At 51.6% G+C, this 18,688-nt stretch overlaps 1 protein-coding gene across 1 annotated transcript; it reads right to left on the bottom strand.

The window, feature by feature from the left end:
- Window positions 1-1,515: 1,515 nt before the first annotated feature.
- LOC123346614 (C-type lectin domain family 2 member D-like) lies at window positions 1,516-17,913 on the bottom strand. Its single transcript, XM_044984091.1, has 6 exons — window positions 17,786-17,913; window positions 9,498-9,604; window positions 9,029-9,133; window positions 7,375-7,562; window positions 3,832-3,935; window positions 1,516-1,882 (listed from the first exon to the last, which is right to left on the bottom strand). Exons 1-6 carry the CDS (start codon window positions 17,911-17,913, stop codon window positions 1,696-1,698), a joined length of 819 nt encoding a protein of 272 aa, XP_044840026.1. The 3' UTR covers window positions 1,516-1,695.
- Between the last annotated feature and the right edge of the window lie 775 nt (window positions 17,914-18,688).

Below are 18,688 nucleotides of genomic sequence, written 5' to 3'. Positions count from 1 at the left end.
CTGACCCCCCTCTCAGAGCCAGCACCCCAGACCCCTTCCTGCACCCCAACCCCCAGCCTTGAGCACCCTTCTGGAGCCAGCACCCCATACCCCCTCCTGCACCCCAAGCCCCAGCCCTGACCCCCCTCTCAGAGCCAGCACCCCACACCCCTTCCTGCACCCCAACCCCCAGCCCTGAGCACCCTTCTGGAGCCAGCACCCCATACCCCCTCCTGTACCCCAAGCCCCAGCCCTGAGCCTCCTCCCAGAGCCAGCACCCTGCACCCCAACACTGTGCCCCAGCTCGGAGCCCCTTCCTGCACCCAAACTCCCTCTCAGAGTTTGCACCCCCACCCCCTCCTGCACCCCAATCCCCTGCCCCAGGCTCAGCCCAGAGCCCCCTTCCACACTGCAAAACCCTCGGCCCCAGCCCAGAGCCCACACCCCCTGCCGAGCCCCAACCCCCTACCCCATCCCGGTGAAAGTGAGTGAGGGTGGGGGAGAGCGAGCAATGGGGTGGGGAGAAGGAGGGGGGGCTTTGGGAAGGGGCGGGACTCGGGGAAGGGGCGGGGTAGATCCTGAGTTGCTCTTAAATTCAAAAAGTGATCTTGGGCGTAAAAAGGTTGGAGACCCCTGGTATAGCTGGACGGCTTGGTAAGAGTGGCGGGGAAAACTCCACAGTGGCCCAACACTGGCATTTAATTTCAGAAAGGCGGAATTTCAAAAAGGAGGAAGTTAGTTGAACAGAAATGGAAAGGTTCAGCACCAAAAGTGAAATCCCTGCAAACTGCAGGGAAACTTTTAAAAGACACCGTAACAGAGGCTCAACTTAAAGGTATGTCCCAAATTAAAAAACACAGTCAGAGAATCAAAAAAGTGCCACTGTGGCTAAACAACAAAGTAAAAGAAGCAGTGAGAGGCAAAAAGGTATGAAGAGAGATTAATAAGCCTGGGACTTTTCAGCTTGGAAAAGAGACGACTGAGGGGGGATATGATTGAGGTCTATAAAATCATGCCTGGTGTGGAGAAAATAAATAAGGAAGGGTTGTTTACTCCTTCTCATCACACAAGAACTAAGGGTCAACAGATGAAACTAATAGGCAGCAGGTTTCAAACAAAGAAAAGGCAGTATTTCTTCACACAACGCACAGTTAACCTGTGGAACTCTCTGCCAGAGGATGTTGTGAAGGCCAAGACTATAACAGGGTTCAAAAAGGAACTAGATAAGTTCATGGAGGAAGGTCCATCAATGGCTATTAGCCAGGATGGGCAATGATGGTGTCCCTCGCCTCTGTTTGCCAGAACCTGGGAACTGGCGACAGGGGATGGATCACTCGATGATTCCCTGTTCTGTTCATTCCCTCTGGGGCACCTGGCATTGGCCACGGTCGGAAGACAGGACACTGGCTAGATGGACCTTTGGTCTGACCCAGGATGGCCGTTCTTGTGTTCTTATGATTTCTGTGGCTTGGTTAAATAGATCACTGGTTTTAAAAATCAGATCCTTCAGACTTGTCGGATGTTAGCACTGGGCTTCTAGATGACTATGGATCTGTCTGTCCTCCCAGTCTGTGACGGTGACATTTAGAGAATAATGTTAGTTAGAGGCAAACTGCCCAGATTTGCTCTGGCGTCGTCCAGAGAGGTCCAACCTGGCTCCCACCACGGGGCTAGTATTACAGTCATGCTGTAGCCTAAGCCTGCAGTTTGGCTGCCTTAACACTTTGGGGTCCTCTGCTTCCCCCCGGTCTCTCCGTCCGGCTTGCTGCAGGCCCACTGCCTCTCGGTGTCGCAGCCTGCGCTGTTCACAGCGCCGTCATCCAGGTAAGCGCAGAGTCCGGCTCCTCTGACCCCAAAGCTGCAGCGGAGAGGAAGAGGATTAATCCCAAAGGCCCCGGTGAAGCTAGCGGAAAAAGGCACCGAGACCAACTGGCTGGAAGTCAAAGCCAGACAAGTGAGGTATAATATAAGGGACACGTTTTAACAGTGCAGGGGGGAGCTTTGCGCTGATGTAGCTACACCCAACCATTCCCATAAGTTACATATCCCTGACCACCCCCACATGCCCCCACAATCCTCTGGGCTGAGTTTCGTGGTGATTTCAACCTGGGCTAGCAGGTCTGGCTGCTCTCCCCTGAGCTGGTAACCCGTCCACTTTGCAGTGTGGACACAAGCGATACCCCTCGAGTGCTGATCATCCTCCAATGCCTTCCCACAATTCTCCCGCCATGTGCCCAGAAAGGGCAGACACGTTCTCCCACAATTCATTGGGAAAGATCGAGTGTCTTGGCTTATTGAAGCACAAAGACCCATGGATACGTCCTCAGAAGTCAGAGTGACACACACTGGGGAGGGGAGCGCTGCCCTGGCTAACCCAATAATTCAGGTAGTGCTGCTAGGCTAATCCATGTGCTGCGACCCAAGTTAACTCTGCAGCAAAGACATTCAATACTAGGACAAGCCCTGTATTACGCTGGAGCGGGTCTCCTATGCTGGGGGTTTGCGCTGGGCTAGTGACACTGTCCATGTTCTTAAACTAAACTGGCTCTTTGTTAAGAGAACAATTGACAGAGGTGCTGTGACTGCAGCTAACATTCCAGCCATGTGCACACAGACCGACTGCCTGGTGCTTCCTCCAGACTCTTTCCCCTGCAACCTGTGCTCCTCCCTCCAAGTTCCGTGCAGGCTGATACACCCAATATAGGCTCTGAGTGCACAAATGCTGCCCACCGCCCTTGCGGAAGGGTTTCTGGCTAGTGACCCCAAAGAATCAAAGCCCTCCCACTCCTGGCACCATGTTAAGAGCTGTGCCATCTGGAAGCTGGTTGTGGTGCATGACAACGATAACTTTATTGGTCCTACAAAATTGCGAATATAAGACCACACTTCATTGTGGTTGACAGAAGCAGGGATCGAATCTGAGATTTCTGGGTCTAAGTGCAGGCACCTCTACTGCCTGAGCTAAAAGACCAACCTCTGTTAGCTTACAGGCTGTAGAAGATCCATAATTCCGATATGCTCCAATCAGTAGAGGGAAGCATAGAGCGACTCGGAGTAAACTTGAGGGAGTGTGAAAAATGTTACATATTCTTAACTGCATGAGCCACCTCCATACCCACTGCAGTGGGGCGGGAAGTAGATTCTTCAATTTGTGGGAAAATAGCTGAGTTTTAAATGTTTTCTCTTCCAAAATGGAAGAAAACAAAAGGAAATGTCCTGAAAAACAATGCAGAGTTTTTGTTGTCATTATTTCGGGACAATTTAAACATTTTGTTCTGATTTTGACTTTTAAAAAAATTGTTTTACATACAATTAAAAAATGGAACGGAGGCAACATTTTGAAATGGGAAATCCAACCGTTCCATTCCGAACAGGTCAAAACATTTTCTCTTCCATTTTTCTTTCCAAATGAAATTTTGTTGACACCCACACGGCTCTGCTAAGGGTTTCCCATTTGAGGCATTGGCGTTGCGTGATGGAAAAACGCTGCATTGGGAAAATCCCGGCCAGCTCCAATACACACACAGATACAGGCATAGCTCTTGCGTAATGCTTCTCTAATGACATCAGCCTTGGCCCAAGCTGACCCTGGCTGCTGCTGTAAACTCCCAGCCATGATTTATAGCGCGACGTATACAGATCCCACCGCTTCCACCAATACCTCTCTGGGAGTAGACAGGCCTCTGCTGCCACTTCCGGAGGGGGGGAAAGGCGGCTGCTGCCTCTCTGGGAATGGGGCTTCCCTAAGGCTCCCAAGTAGTGGGTGGGGCTCTGGCCATAGTTACCCTATATCCTGGCGTGGATCCCCTCAATCCTGCCCCCCCATGTGCAGTCGGAAAGAAAGGGACTCACGGGTGGTTGAATGCGGCGCCATCCACCCATCTCCAGGGCTGGCCCGGTTCCCTCCGGAGTCCAACCCAGTGATTGGAGGGGCCTTTATGGTGCATTGCGGTATTCTGAATGAGGCAAAGGGAAATCACACGTCATACGTGTCCCTCTCCCCCACCCTTCACTGTCTGTTTCTGGCCCCTATGAGGCCATGGGGTGTAACATGCTGTTATGCTGGACGGTGCTAATGGAGGCCACCAGGTCACTCAACGGGAGTGGGGGACTAAATCGGGCGACCATATTTCCCTGTGCTGAACACAGGACACCTGGTAAAATTACTGGTATTCAGGTGAGTTCAAGGGCAATCAATCCGAACTGTGCAGGATAAATGTTCAAATTAACATCAGGCTGACTGAGCCCCTGTTAAAAAGAAATACCGCAGAGCTGGAGTCTTTTCATTTGCCCTCTTATCAGTAAGGTTCACACAGGGAGGGGTGACACACACTCTCCCGTACCCCTCTCTCACACAGGGAGGGGTGGGGTGCGGTGACCAACCCTCCCTGCCTGGCGCTCTCCGCCCTCCCTGCCTGGCTGTGTTGATAGCTGCCTGTAAGGGGAAATGTGAGTCAGGTGGCTCCAGACTAGAAAGGTGGAAAAATACCAGCGGCCCCTTATTGAACAGCCTTCAGACCGAGGCCAGATAACAGGACACAACCCCACCACTGGCTGCCTTCATGCTTGCACAGCTCGAAAAGAGACAAAGTGCGTGTTTCACTTAAGACGACATTTGTGTGACATTTGGTTGTATCCTCATAATATTCTTTAACAATACCAGAACTTTTAATATTTATTACAACCACTTTAGAGCTACTGTATGGAGCATGCAAAGAAGCCCCCTTGGAAAGGCAAAAGCAAATCACTTGCTCTTTTCAGTGCAAAACAAAAATGAAAGGGGGGGAGCAGGATAGCTCAGTGATTTGAGCATTGGCCTGCTCAACCCGGGTTGTGTGTTTAATCCTTGAGGGGGCCACTTAGGGATCTGGGGGAAAAATCTGTCAGGGATGATACTTGGTCCTGCTGTGAAGGCAGGGGACTGGACTCCACTCAATGACCTTTCAAGGTCCCTTCTAGTCCCATGATTCCATGTTTTTCAACTCCATAATTATTATTGGTAAGAAAATAAGTTTAGGATGAAGTTATTTTCCTTGACAAACAGGAGAATTGGGAGCATGCTAAGGGGTGCTTCTCATCCCCGGACTTCAGCAAGGACTGTGTGGGTCTGAGACTGGCAAAGTGGCTACACGAAGGGGATTTGCTGCTGAAACTGTGGGTTTGGGGAAGGATTTGGCTGCACCCAGAGATCTGCCCGCTGGGTTCTCTCTGCCATCTGAAGGGTCAGGTGCAAACAGCCTCTAGATGAGACCGTTTGTGCTGCCCCCGTGTGGCCAAAGGGTAGCATTGACAGAGGGTAAAGCTGGAGGGAGCAGACAGCGAGGCAGGTGGGGCACTGGGGGTTGCATCCAGCCAGGCCCCACCGACACACCCAGGATTACACGCAGCGCCAGAGGCTTTATGTGCAGCTTGTTCAGATTCACTCCAGCTTTAAACTCCGCCTGTCAGTTCTAAGCTTTGGCAATCCAGGGGCAGCCTGGAGCTCGGCTGATGCTCCGCCTGGGAGGCTGCATTTCCCCCTCCCATTGCGGGTTAAAGCCCCGCAGCAGATGTGTGACCGGAGGCCGGATCCTTCCCCCCAGCCGGAGCATTAGCAGCAGCTGCCCTAGAAAAGCGCTGACGTCCCCATGAAGGTAAATGACTAGCCGGAGCCCTGTGTCCAGGTTCTCCTGTTTAGGGGACCGTATTTCCCTGTGCTGAATACAGGACCCCTGGTAAAATGGCTGGTATTGACGTGAGTTCGGCGGCCGTCACTCAGAACTGTGCAGGACAAACGTTCAAACTAACGTCCAGCTGGCTGAGCCGGAAATGGGAGGCAGGGCGGGGCCCTGCTGGCTGAGAGCCGGCACGCGGCCTTGGCTGCTCTGATGGAGCAACAGGGGGAGCGTCTGGCCCCACGCGCTGCATCTTCGCCCTGCCACCCGCCTGGCACACCCACCCCCATCGTCAGCCACTGGACCCCCCAACTCACCACTGGTGGGCAGGCAGCCGCTGAGCAACGATCCAGCCAGCACAGGACCCACCAGTACTGGGGGTGGGGGGTGGGGCGGTGGGGAGACAGAAAATATGGGAGAATTTGCCTGATTTAAGAAAAAGGGAGACCTGCAGGATGGCTTCAATACGGGACTGTCTCTTTAAAAATGGGCCATCTGGTCACCTGACACCTAAATACTCTCTGGGTGACCAGAAAGGTCTGCGGATGAGCTAGGAATTGAACCTCAGTCTCTTAAACATCAGGTTCTTGCCCTAACTTGGGGGCCATGGGATGAAACCAACCTGCACTAGCTGCAGCTCCCCCCAGCTCCTGTCTGGGCTGAGCTACCTAAGCTGTATTGCGGGTGCCGGCTGTAGATTGCAGTCCAGTGCCTGGCTGTGGGTCACTGAGCCTGCACATGGGGCCTGCTATTTTGTGTTCTCAAACCACAGATTACAAACTCTTTGGGGAATGGATTTGTTACATGTCTGTACAAGTGTCTCATTCAGCCTCTGTGATCTGCATATTCACAAAGAGGATGTGGGTCCCTGGTCAACAGGAGAGGCAAAGTTGGAGAGTGAGCTGTGTAGAGAAGCCTCCTTGTCTGGGGCTATAGTTTGCATCTGTTTTCTTTTAATAACCCTCTCCTGTTTAAGATAGACAGTGATTCCATATATCAATGAGGCCCTGATCCCTGACTGTGACCTCTAGGCCTACTATAATAGAGCTAACGAATTAAGAGAATGAAGACGCTCCACCTTTTATGGTTCAAAACAAGAACTGAGTGTAAGTGACACAGCCACATCTGCCTGAGTTTGCAGAGAGCCTGAAGCAATCGCTGAGAGAAAGAACTGCCCCGTGTCACTTATGCAGCGGTGCTGCCTGAGTCTGCAGAGAGCCTGGGCCACTCACTCAGCGGGATGAAACATGTCCTGCCCATCTCCACTAGGTGTTAAATCTGAACCCTAATGACAACATATTGATATTTAACCCTAACTGGGGTTGCCATCTCTTATGATTTTATCGGTAGACGCGGTGTTTAGTCCTGAAGCCACAGTTCCTGAGTCATGGGAATCCATAAGAATCTCAGCCTTCCATTAAACATTTAAAACGTTCCCAGCTCTGTGTTTGCAGAAGAATGTGACCTGAGTGCACAAAAGAATCCCCAAGTTTAGCGTGGCTTTCAAAATGCCGTGATTTTTAAGCCCATGATTGTTTTTTTGAGGGGGGCGGGGGTGATGTGATTTTTTGAACAGGGTTGGTCACCACTGCCCCAGCAGGAACACTTGGTGTCATGAGCGGGCGGGGCTTGTTTTGTGGGCGGAGTTTGGATGGCCTTATGTTTTCCCAGTCTAAAGCCAACACCTGCTGTGGGGAACCTGGTCTATTGCCGTTACAAGGACTCGACGGCTCTGTCTTACCAGAGCCTCTAAGCTACTGTTTGCAGCCAGAGAGGCACCGTGTGAGGCGCAGTGATTCTGACCGGATTTCCAGTTCCCTTCCTCTTCAGAAAAATAGTAGCACTTTCCTTGGGAGGCGATCCAGCCTTCTGCACAGCAGGGGGCAGCAGACGCCGTCAGAGCAGCCGTGTCAGGTTTGATGGCAGCTCCTGGTAATGCACAAGGATAACAAGAAGTTAGTGCCTCCGCCGTCACGGGGGGTGTTGTACTGGTGTGACGGGAACCATCAGCACGTTTCACATCAGCTCCAGGGTCGACACAGCTGTAGTCGTAGACATGTTGGGCTGGAAGGGACAATGAGACGTCATCAAGTCTCCTGGGGCAGGGCCAAGTGAACCCAGACTTTCCCTGACAGGTGTTTGTCCAACCGGGTCTTATACACCTCCAAGATGGGGATCCACAACCTCCTTTGTAAGCCTGTTCCAGAGCTTCACTACCCTGAGGGCACATGGCGAACAATGGACCAACGTGCTCTTTATAACAGCCCTTAACATAGGTGAAGACAGTTATCACTCCCCCCACAGGCTTCTTTTCTCAAGACTGAACACACCCAGTTTTTTTAACCTTTCCCCAAAGGTCAGGGGTTCTAGACCTCTCATCGTTTTTCTTGCTGCCCTCTGGACTCTCTCCAATCTGTCCACATCTTTCCGACAGCGCAGCCCCCAGAACTGGACACCATGCATCAGCTGAGGCCTCACCAGTGCCGAGCAGAGTGGGACAATTGCAATCAATGCAGCTACGTAGAGCTGGTGGGAAAATGTTTTTTTTCCCCTGCTAAAAATTTGGATGAGAATAAAAAATGTGGAAAATTTTGAGTTCACAGGAAAAAATTGCAAGTGTTTCATCTGAAAACCAAACTATTTTGACTCGGAAATGTCAATGCAGTGCATCATGGGAGCTGTAGTCTTGGTGTCTGGTGCCTCCATTCTCTTCTATAGGCGAGGCTCCTTGGGCAGATGCACCATGGTCTCCCCTCTTAGTGAAGGGAGTGCAACATGGCGATCCTTAGCCTTATGGGAGATGAAGTCCAGCTGGAGTTCCAGCCTGGCCTCCACAGGTTCCCTGTAATGAGATCTTGACATGCAGTGTCTCATTCAGCCACTAGATGGTTCTGTGATCTGTAGACAGGATCCAGGTCTCTGGTAGAGCGACCAGATGTCCTGATTTTATTGGGAGAGTCCTGATATTCGGGGCTTTGTCTTATATAGGTGCCTATTACCCCCCATCCCTTGTCCTGTTTTTTCACACTTGCTATCTGGTCCTCCTAGTCCCTGGTCAACAAGAGAGGCAAAGTTGGAGAGCGAGCTGTGTAGAAGCTTCCTTGATTGGGGCTATAGCTTGCGTCAGTTTTCTTTTAATAATCCCCTCCTGTTTAACATAGATCGTGACTTCATATGTCATGACATTCCCTATGCCAGGGTTGTCTACGCTAGTAGGGATCTCCCCTGTAGAAGGGGAATTCCTAGCTGGGGAGATGTCAGTTTCCATCCTGTTTACGCTCCTGGAGTAGCTCAAAGGGGGGCAGGATCTGGCCTTGCATGGGAAAGGGAACTGGGAGGACAGAATGTGTAACCGAGTCGCGGAGACGGAGCCAGCCTGGGCCCTTTCCACTCACGTGTGAAAACAAATATGGTGGCGCTCAATCCTCCGACCGCAATCAGGAAAATGAGTAGGACCATCCATGCCATGAATGTCTGGATCTTGGAGAAAGACGGATCGTCTGCAATGGGGAGGAGGGAAAGCCATTGAAAATTCCTTGGGGACAGAGCTACTCAGAGCCAGAGCCCAGGCTTCGTACATGGTGTAGACAGATGCTGGAGGTTTCTGGGGGGAGGCAGCAAGGCAGTGGATCGCACACTGGCCTGGAATTCAGCAGACCTGTGTTCATTTCACCCCTCTCTACCTCAGTTTCCCCATATGCAAAATGGGACAATCATACCAATCTCTTTTGAGACCCACCAATGAAAAGTGCTAAGTATGATTATTCCTGGAAGCGGGGTTTCAAACGGGCGACGCTCCCTTCCTCCATTCCAGTTTCTGCATATTTAAGAAGAACCCACCCCCATACGATTGTTTTCCTTTACCTTTGAGTCCGACTGGATCACCGTCCTCAGCCTGCTTCGCCAGCTCCACCCTATTTATGTCTCCGCTAACGGCAGAAATTGGCTTTGATTTTGGAAACTTCTCCCGGCTACAAAAACACAATGTTACATTGAAGACACCTGAATGTTCTCTCGCCGCACAGCATGGGGAGGAATGAAGGAGGGGGAAGAGCAATTGGTGAATTATTGAGTTATTTGCTATTGGGTGCTATAAAATGATTCTTTCATGCAAGTCAATCACAGGCCTCATTAGAACCAATGGGTGGCCAAGCCCCCTCTTTTAAGCTCAGAGGGAGCAATTAAGTCTCTTTATGCAAGAGGGAGAGCTAGAAACAATGCAGGGACCGCCCAAGGCACAGGACTGTTGTGTACTGGGACATATATGGTCAGGCCTGAGGGTCAGAGCAGGAGTCGGGGTCAGAGCCAGAGTCAGTAGCCAGGAGTGGGGCACAGAAACAGGGATCTGGAACAAGGCAGGGTCCAACATAGCAGCCAGCTACAGATTCACCTAGCCACTCAGACAACTTCCTGTGCCTCCATCTGGCTTAAATAGTGAGTCTGAGCCAATCAGAGAGGTCGGACATCTCCTCCAATCAGGAGCTTTGTGGGCAGGGCGTCTGGTGAAGTAGGGTCTGCCAGCCCCCATTCCCTGCTGGTACCAGCGAGCTGCCAGGTGGTGGCTGCAGTCTGAGGACTGACTGCGGACCCGGATTTGAGAGTCAAAATCCCTCACATCAGCGGAGCTAAGCTGTGCGAGCCGAGGATTTGCAGACGCAGGGGCTAGGAGGCTGGCTGCAGCATGTGTGTCTTGGAGGCTGAAAGCCAGGGGAAGCAGAGAGACAGGGCTTTTTGGGCACAGAGCTCCCGGCTTGGGGGTGGGGAGGGGCAGACACATTCCATTACTGGTAAGGGGGGGGCACAAGAGGAAAAGTTTGGGCACCACTGGATTAAAGAATTAGAAAATCTGCCTTGTAGTGATAGACTCAAGGAGCCCGATTTATTTAGTGTTACAAAGAGAAGGTTCAGGGTGACTTGATCCCAGGCTATAAGTACCTAGATGGGGAACAAATCCATTAAGGGCCCTTCAATCTAGCAGAGAAAGTTACCACGTGACCCACGGACTAGAAGTTGAAACTGGAAATTCAGATTCAAATTCAAATTCAGACTGGAAATAAGATCTATGTTTTTCCCAGTGAGGGTAATTAACCATTGGTACAACTTACCAAAGGTCACGGTGGATTCTCCGTCACTGACACGTTTTACATCAGGATGGGATGTTTTTCTAACAGATCTGCTCTAAGAATTAATTCAGACACGTTCTCTGGCCTGTGTTATCCAGGAGGTCAGACTAGATGATCCCAAAAGTCCCGTCTGGCTTTGGACTACACAGGAATGGGACATCGGTGTCCCCCCAGCAGACTGAGCTGATACTGTGACCACACAAAGGAACCACAACCTGATAGGAACCCACCCAGAGGAGAGCGGACCAGCGTGTTACCTGGACATTGCAATACCCCTTTAGCGTCTTGGGTTAGGATCCAGTGGAGTAGGAGGGCCTTGGCCTGACGACTAGGCCAGTTGGCTATTGCACTGACCCACCACAGAGGGCCTTTATCAGAGGGGGAAACTGAGGCATGGAGAGTCTCAGGCCACCCAGGATGTTTGTGATGAGCAGGGCTTTGAACCTAAAGCTGCCAAGTGCTTAGCTAGTGAATTAATCGTTGGACCAGCCTCCCTCTCTGTACTAAATGCCAGATCCAGCACTGGCTAATCCCTCTCTACAACAGCTGGTCAGGAACTTCCCATCAAATTGAATTTCTGATGCAAAATGCAGTTTCCGGAAAAATCAAAATTTCCTGCAGGAACATTTCAAAATTGCCAATTTTTTGTCTCAGTTTTCCTTCGGGAAAACCAAAATGGGACATTTTGTTTCGGGTCGGTTCAACGTTAATCTGTGTCTGCCTGAGCTGTCGCGGTACCTCAGGGGAGTTGAAGTTTGGATGTTTCATGCTCCCATTCACCCCTCTGGGACGGGCTCTCTGGCTGGACTACATGTCCCATGATGCACCAGGGTCTTCCTGTTGTGTGGTGCATCAGAGGAGTCACATTACCATGGATGCATCATGGGAGATGTAGTCCAGCCAGGGAGCCTAGCCCATAGGGAAAAATGAGGGGATGAGGCACCCAAACTCAGGGCCGGCTTCAGGGGTTTTGCCACCCCAAGCAGCCAAAAAAAAAAAAAAAGCCGCGATCGCGATCTGCGACAATTCAGCAGGAGGTCCCTCGCTCCGAGTGGGAGTGAGGGACCCTCCGCCGAATTGCTGCCGAATACCTGAAAGTGCCGCCCGCTCCGGAGTTGCCTCCCCAAGCACCTGCTTGATAAGCTGGTGCCTGGAGCCAGCCCTGCCCAAACTACAACTCCCATGAGGGGAGATGCATAGGAAGATGCAGATTTATGTTAAATTGACTCGAAAAAAATATTTCAACATTTCTGGGATTCTGTGTTCAGTCCCAGGACGATATGGTTAACCACAAAGTCCTGTTCCTTTGAACATGGGAAAAACAAACAACAGCCGGCAAATTCCTTGCTCGATTCCTCACGTCTGCCCTTCCAGGGAGTTCTGTGCCCAGAAAGCCCTGTCTCTCTGCTTCCTTTCACACTCACAATGGTTTCCTCTGGCTTTTTGCCTCTAACACACAACCTGCTACTGATATCCTCATCCTTGCATTTGCAACCAGGGACACCCCTCGGCCCACGCGGCTTAGATCTGCCCTGCCACGAGCCTTGGGCAGTCCCTCCCTGGTTTGTAGCTCTCACTTCTACATAAGAGGGGCTTAGTTGCTCCTTCCATTGAGTCTGAAAATGTTTGGCCACCCACCGGCTTTAACCACATGTGGGATTGTCTTTGGATGACAGGCTCACTTGACGGTAGCCACTTAACACCTTTCAGCGTGACAAGGCAGCCAAAGTGTGGAGGGTTTGGAAAAGAGCAAAACTGTGCTCAGTGGGTTAGAGGGACACTGGGGTACGTCTACACTGCAAAAAACAAACCAACCCTCAGCAGGGTTCAGAGCCTGGGCTCCAGCCCAAGCCGGAAAGTTTACATTGCTATTATTACCCCTGTAGCCTGAGTCCCGGGAGCCCGAGTCAGTTGACCGTGGCCTTGAGATTTGCTTAGGCACCAAACCTGCTTCCCAGCCCACTCCCCAGCAGAACAAAGCTCAAGGGGCAGCAGTTAGCAGGAGCCACTCACCTGGCCAAGGGACGCCTGATGTCCTGGAAGAGAAAGCAAAGGAAACTTAACCCGTGTTCCATACAGCAGATCCCCTGTAGGGGCAAGACGTTGCTGACACCAGAAAGGGGCCGGCGAATGGGTGAGCTCCATTGCGTATCGCCCCAAATGTTGGACGTCTTTGTTTTTTGGGATTCCAACACTGGGACGTGGCATTGAGTGCAGGGTGAAAGAGAGGGCTCGGGTAGCCTGATTTATAGTTCACTTGTGTTTGCTATTGTAATTAAAAAATTCTTTCTGTTAGCCTCAAATTCTGAGCTCTTTACTCAGGTGTCACCTGTACAACTTGTGATAATCATATAGGGGTAACCCATTAGTTGGCAGCAGTAGTAGGTTGTTATCCATTATGTTGACCAGCCACTAGAGAGTGCCATGGTACACACTTTACAAATATATTACACATACTCAGGTAAAACTCCTAAGGGCAGCAGTAAAACTGGGGTGGGGGAGGTAAACTTTTTTATACCAATTTCATTGTACATTTGAAAAAACTCAAAAATTTCATTAAGAAAAATGGCCCTTTCCCCACGGTTTTTTTAAAAAACGTTTTGTTGAAAAAATGTCAATGTGCTCAGAGGATAATGATCTTTCTGTTGTCTGCCTTGTCTATTTATACTGCAGGTTGTTCAAGGCAAAGATTGTCTCTCTCTGTGTGTCTGTGCAGCGCCTGGCACAACGGGACCCGATCTCAGCTGGGGCAGGGACTGTCTCTCGCTGTGTGTCTGTGCAGCGCCCGGCACAACGGGGCCCTGACCTCAGCTGGGGCAGGGACTGTCTCTCCCTGTGTGTCTGTGCAGCACCCGGCACAACAGGGCCCTGATCTCAGCTGGGGCAGGGACTGTCTCTCTCTGTGTGTCTGTGCAGCGCCTGGCACAACGGGGCCCTGATCTCAGCTGGGGCAGGGACTGTCTCTTGCTGTGTGTCTGTGCAGCGCCCGGCACAACGGGAGCCTGATCTCAGCTGGGGCAGGGACTGTCTCTCCCTGTGTCTGTGCAGCGCCCAGCACAATGGGGCCCTGATCTCAGCGGGGGCAGGGACTGTCTCTTGCTGTGTGTCTGTGCAGCGCCTGGCACAACGGGGCCCTGATCTCAGCTGGGGTCCCCAGGAGCTGCTGTAACACACGTAATAATTACTCAATTAGCACAATATCCTACCTGGTTTATGCTGGCATCAGCCTCCTCTCTGGGAATCAGTGTGTGTGATTTATGATTCTGGGCATCTCTGCAGACAAGGCAAATGAAGGTTTGATCCTCTACGCAGTAGAGTTTTAGCTCTTCTCTGTGGTTCGCACACACCCCTTCTGGCCACAAACTCAGCTCCTCTAACAGGAACTGTTTGTCTATTTCTGCCACCTTCCAGGGTTGGTTGTCAGAGCCGGATTTTCCCTCCTGAAAATCTTCTTTGCACCACGGGCAGGTGATTTGCTCTGTCACTTCTCTCCGGGGCCTGTTGATGCAGGCCTGGCACAAGTTGTGCCCGCAGTGTCTGATCACTGGATCTCGACAGCGCTCCAGGCAGACAGAACAAGTAACGAGCCCCTGGAGATGCTCAACAGACTGTGTGTCTTTCATGGCTCCTGTGAGAGAGAGGTTGGAATGTGAAGCTTATGCTTGTCTCCTGGGGTTATTTTTTGTGTGCGTCGGTTGCCTATACTGTGCCTTTGGAAAGGAGGCGACGGAAAGGGGATAAGGTGGAATAAATTGAGGGTAGGCAGCAGTAGCGTAGCTAGGGGGTATGCAGGGGAAGCAGCCGCTTCCCCTCAGCACATTTTCCAAAAGTGGTGCCTTAGTTAGGGGTTACCATGGTGCCAGCGGGCGGGGCCCATGCTCAGCTCTAAAACTTGGCCTGCCGGGCTGGCACTGGGCTCCTGCAGGCAAGGGTGGGGCAGCACAGCTGGAGGAGCCATGGGGAGGAGGGGCTGCGGGGGTGGCATGGCACGGCCGGAGGAGCCATGGGGGGGGGAGCTGGAGGAGCGAGGGGGAGCGCAGCATGGCAGCCCGCAGCACAGCCGGAGGAGCCATGGGGGGTGTGTGGCCAGAGGAGCCAGCCAGGGTGGGGGGGGCGTGGAGCGGCCGGAGGAGGACCCAAGGAGCGGGGCGCCTTTTTAATGTTTGCTCCCCCTGCTCTTAGAACCTGGCTACGCCACTGGTAGGCAGACAGATATTCCCCTAGGTACCATGCCATTGATGGTTCTCTATCTCTACCGTTCTGACAATGCCAACTACATGCAAACGGTGACTCTCCCTCCCTTTGGTTTATAATGTGGCTGTGTGGGGGTGGATTTTCACAGAGCACACGAAAGGCCTGATCTCAGAGCTACCCACTGTCAGATCTCCAAGTTCCTGTTCCAAACCAGGGAGATGAGAGAGCTCTTCAAACCAGCAAGTGAGGGGGGAAATAATTAACATTGGCGTTCTCTGCTGTTCGACATGGCTGCACCGGTTTGGCTGAAACTTAAAAAAAACCCCAACCAACCAAACCCCGAATCCCTGGGGCAGAGATTTTAGGAACAAACAGGTAAAGTTATAAACAACTGAAAACAGGGGGTTATTAGGGCGAGCATCAGGCAATCTGAACGATGCACATCTCGAATGCTTGTCCTTAGCAGCTCTCTGTCTGTATGGTATTACGGGGGTGTTTGATTATGTGGGGCTCAATCCTGCTGCCAGCTTGAAATCTCGTCTGTTTCAAAACAGGTTAACAGCAGTTTCTGCTCCTGCGTCTGCTTCTCAGATGTCCTTCTATGTATAGTTTTACAGTCACTCTTTACTATCTTAAAGGATTCTCTTTTTCTGCCCAGTTGCTCTGTGAAAAACCGGCACAAACACAGGAAACCAACAAAGTGTGTAGGAGAAATTGTGAGAAAGACTACACAGAGTGCTGTCAAATGCAGAGAGATCCCACTGGAGAGTAAAAGTGGAGAAACGTTTTTTATCTCGAGGGTCCTGATCCTGTGGACACATCAGTCGCTTTACTCATGTGAGTGATCTCACTGATTTCCATGAGACTAATCAAGTGATACAAAACATCTGAACATGATCAGAAGGACTTACTTTAAAATAATCAAATCAATGTAACCGTAATTCTGCGGACTCATAAACATCCTTCCACCCTCCACATAAATTAAATACAGTTCCCAGTTAGTTTGATCTGAAAAACAACAGAAGCTTTTTTTAAAGGCCATTAGACTGCATGGGAATGTATCAAATGAACGTTATAAAGGCTGGAGATGGAAAATGAGACGCCTTCAGGGGTCTTTGGCTGCAGCCTGCTTTCTGGGTGAAGATCAGCCTGGTTGGGAGCTACCATACCTGGAATATGCTCACAAATCTCTGACTCAGGGGAGACCTCACCTGGACCGTGTGCTCAGCCCCTCTGCGAATCCCCAGCTGAACAGCGAGTGGTTACTGCCAAACTTCAAGGAGTTCAGAGAGGGGCAGTGAAACCGATCGGGGGCTCACACGGGGAGACTGAAATAGCTAACGGGGCTTGGTTGGTTGATTTATTTTCCTCGGCCCTGGTTGATTGGCTGTTTGCTGTAACCCCATCCTGGGCCCTGTCCCAGGGTCGCTTCACCTCAGCCTCACTCCACACCTGCTCCTCATATCTCTTCTGCCCTGTCCTCCTGGCCCCTCTCTGTGCCCTCCTTAGTAAACTCCACTCTCCCAAGAATATTACGCAATTAACATGCCATGACACTGATCTTTTGCTCTGCTTGTGTGTCATACTCCTTCCCCTCACCCTGGACCTATTTAGATTGTAAGCCCTTCGACACAGGGACTGTCTCTCGCTGTGTGTCTGTGCAGCACCCGACACAACGGGGCCCTGATCTCAGCTGGGGCAGGGACTGTCTCTCCCTGTGTGTCTGTGCAGCACCCGACACAACGGGGCCCTGATCTCAGCTGGGGCAGGGCCTGTCTCTCCCTGTGTGTCTGTGCAGCGCCCGGCACAACGGGGCCCTGATCTCAGCTGGGGCAGGGACTGTCTCTCCCTGTGTGTCTGGGTAGCACCTGGCACAACGGGGCCCTGATCTCAGCTGGGGCAGGGACTGTCTCTCCCTCTGTGTCTGTGCAGCACCTGGCACGACGGGGCCCTGATCTCAGCGGGGGCAGGGCCTGTCTCTCGCTGTGTGTCTGTGCAGCGCCCGGCACAACGGGGTCCTGATCTCAGCGGGGGCAGGGACTGTCTCTCCCTGTGTGTCTGTGCAGCACCTGGCACAACGGGGCCCTGATCTCAGCTGGGGCAGGGACTGTCTCTCCCTGTGGGTCTGTGCAGCACCCGGCACAATGGGGCCCTGATCTCAGCTGGGGCAGGGACTGTCTCTCCCTGTGGGTCTGTGCCTGGCTAAGGTCAGTGTGAAAGTGATTGCAATGTTGCAAAAGGTGTATTTAGCTGACATGTTTCAATATTACGTGTGAATTTAACAATCCTGCTTCTGTGCATTGTGTATGCTTCGCCAGCTGTGGCCTTCAGGAACACTTCACGCACGCCAGCCGAGCATCTCCACCAGATAAGCATTTCAACATCTCTCATGGTAATCTTGTGGTCTGGAAAGAAAGTCCCCGCTTGCAGCTTCGTGTATAGGCTGGTGTTCCTGAAGATGCATGCGTCATGCACCTTCCCGGACCACCCTGCGTTGTTGTCAGTGAAATGCCCACGGTGATCCATAAGCATCTGCAACACCATGGAGAAGTACCTCTTCCTACTGATGTACTCCATCGCAAAGTGGTCTGGTGCCAAAATGGGAATGTGTGTGCCAAGTATCGCCCTCCACAGTTAGGGAAACCCATTTCTGCAAAGCCAGCCACTATTTCACGCACATTTCCCAGAGTCACAATCCTCCGTAGCAGGATGCGATTTATTGCCTGGCACACTTGCGTTAACACAGCCCCAGTGGTCGACTTCCCCACTCCAAATGTATACGTGACCGACTGGTAGCAGTCTGGAGTCACTAGCTTCCACACAGCGATCGCTTACCAAAGGGCAGCTCTCATTCTGGTGTCCTTGTGCCGCAGGTCTGGGGCCAGCTCCGTGCACAATTCCAAGAAGGTGGCTTTCTGCATCCAAGATTTCTGTAGCCTCTGCTTGTCATCCCACACCTGCATGACGATGCGATCCTACCATTCAGTGCTTGTTTCCTGAGCCAAAAAGCGATGGTCTACCCTCTGCAGCTGCTCTGTGACTGCCAAAAGCAAAATCTAAAATTGCTCCTATCTGTATCATGCAGAATGTCAGGCGCCTGCAAGTCTTCTTCAGGTAGGAACTTCACGATTAACTGCACTGCCTTCCGCGATGTCTTCATGACAGTTAACAGAGCGTAGCAGAGCAGTGCAGGATCCATCCCTTCTCCCAAAGATGCCGAGGTGCACAGCAAAGAAGGGCCATTGCAAAAATGCTGTGAAAGAAAGCCAGACGCCCACGGAGTGCTGGAACAGAGCAATGCATCACGGGACATCTAGCTCAGCCCCAAGATGTGCCGTGATACATCTGCCTTCCCACAGCACCTAGCGACAGAAGGTGTTGAGCTGGATCCACATTGCATTGCTCACACTGCCGACGATGGTCCCCGCACTGTATACGTGATCTACCCAGAGAGGGAGCAAATGTGAATATTAAATTCTGATATCAACTTTTGGGTGTCGACATCACTTTTGTCGACACAAATTGGTAGTGTAGCCATGGCCTAACTCCAGCAGGATGGCAATTTTCTGGCCAGTGTGAGTACATCTGTGCAATTTAATGAGGAAAAGGACCTGGGGATTACAGTGGACGAGAAGCAGGATATGAGTCAGCAGTGCGCCCTTGTTGGCAAGAAGGCCAATGCAATATTGGGCTGCATTAGTAGGAGCATTGCCAGCAGATTGAGGGAAGTGATGATTC

This window comes from Mauremys mutica, chromosome 12 (genome assembly GCF_020497125.1).
Source record: "Mauremys mutica isolate MM-2020 ecotype Southern chromosome 12, ASM2049712v1, whole genome shotgun sequence".
In the NCBI taxonomy this organism is placed as follows: Eukaryota; Metazoa; Chordata; order Testudines; family Geoemydidae; genus Mauremys; species Mauremys mutica.
Note: the sequence above shows the minus strand (reverse complement) of the source record. Positions and strands in the feature narration are given on the sequence as shown.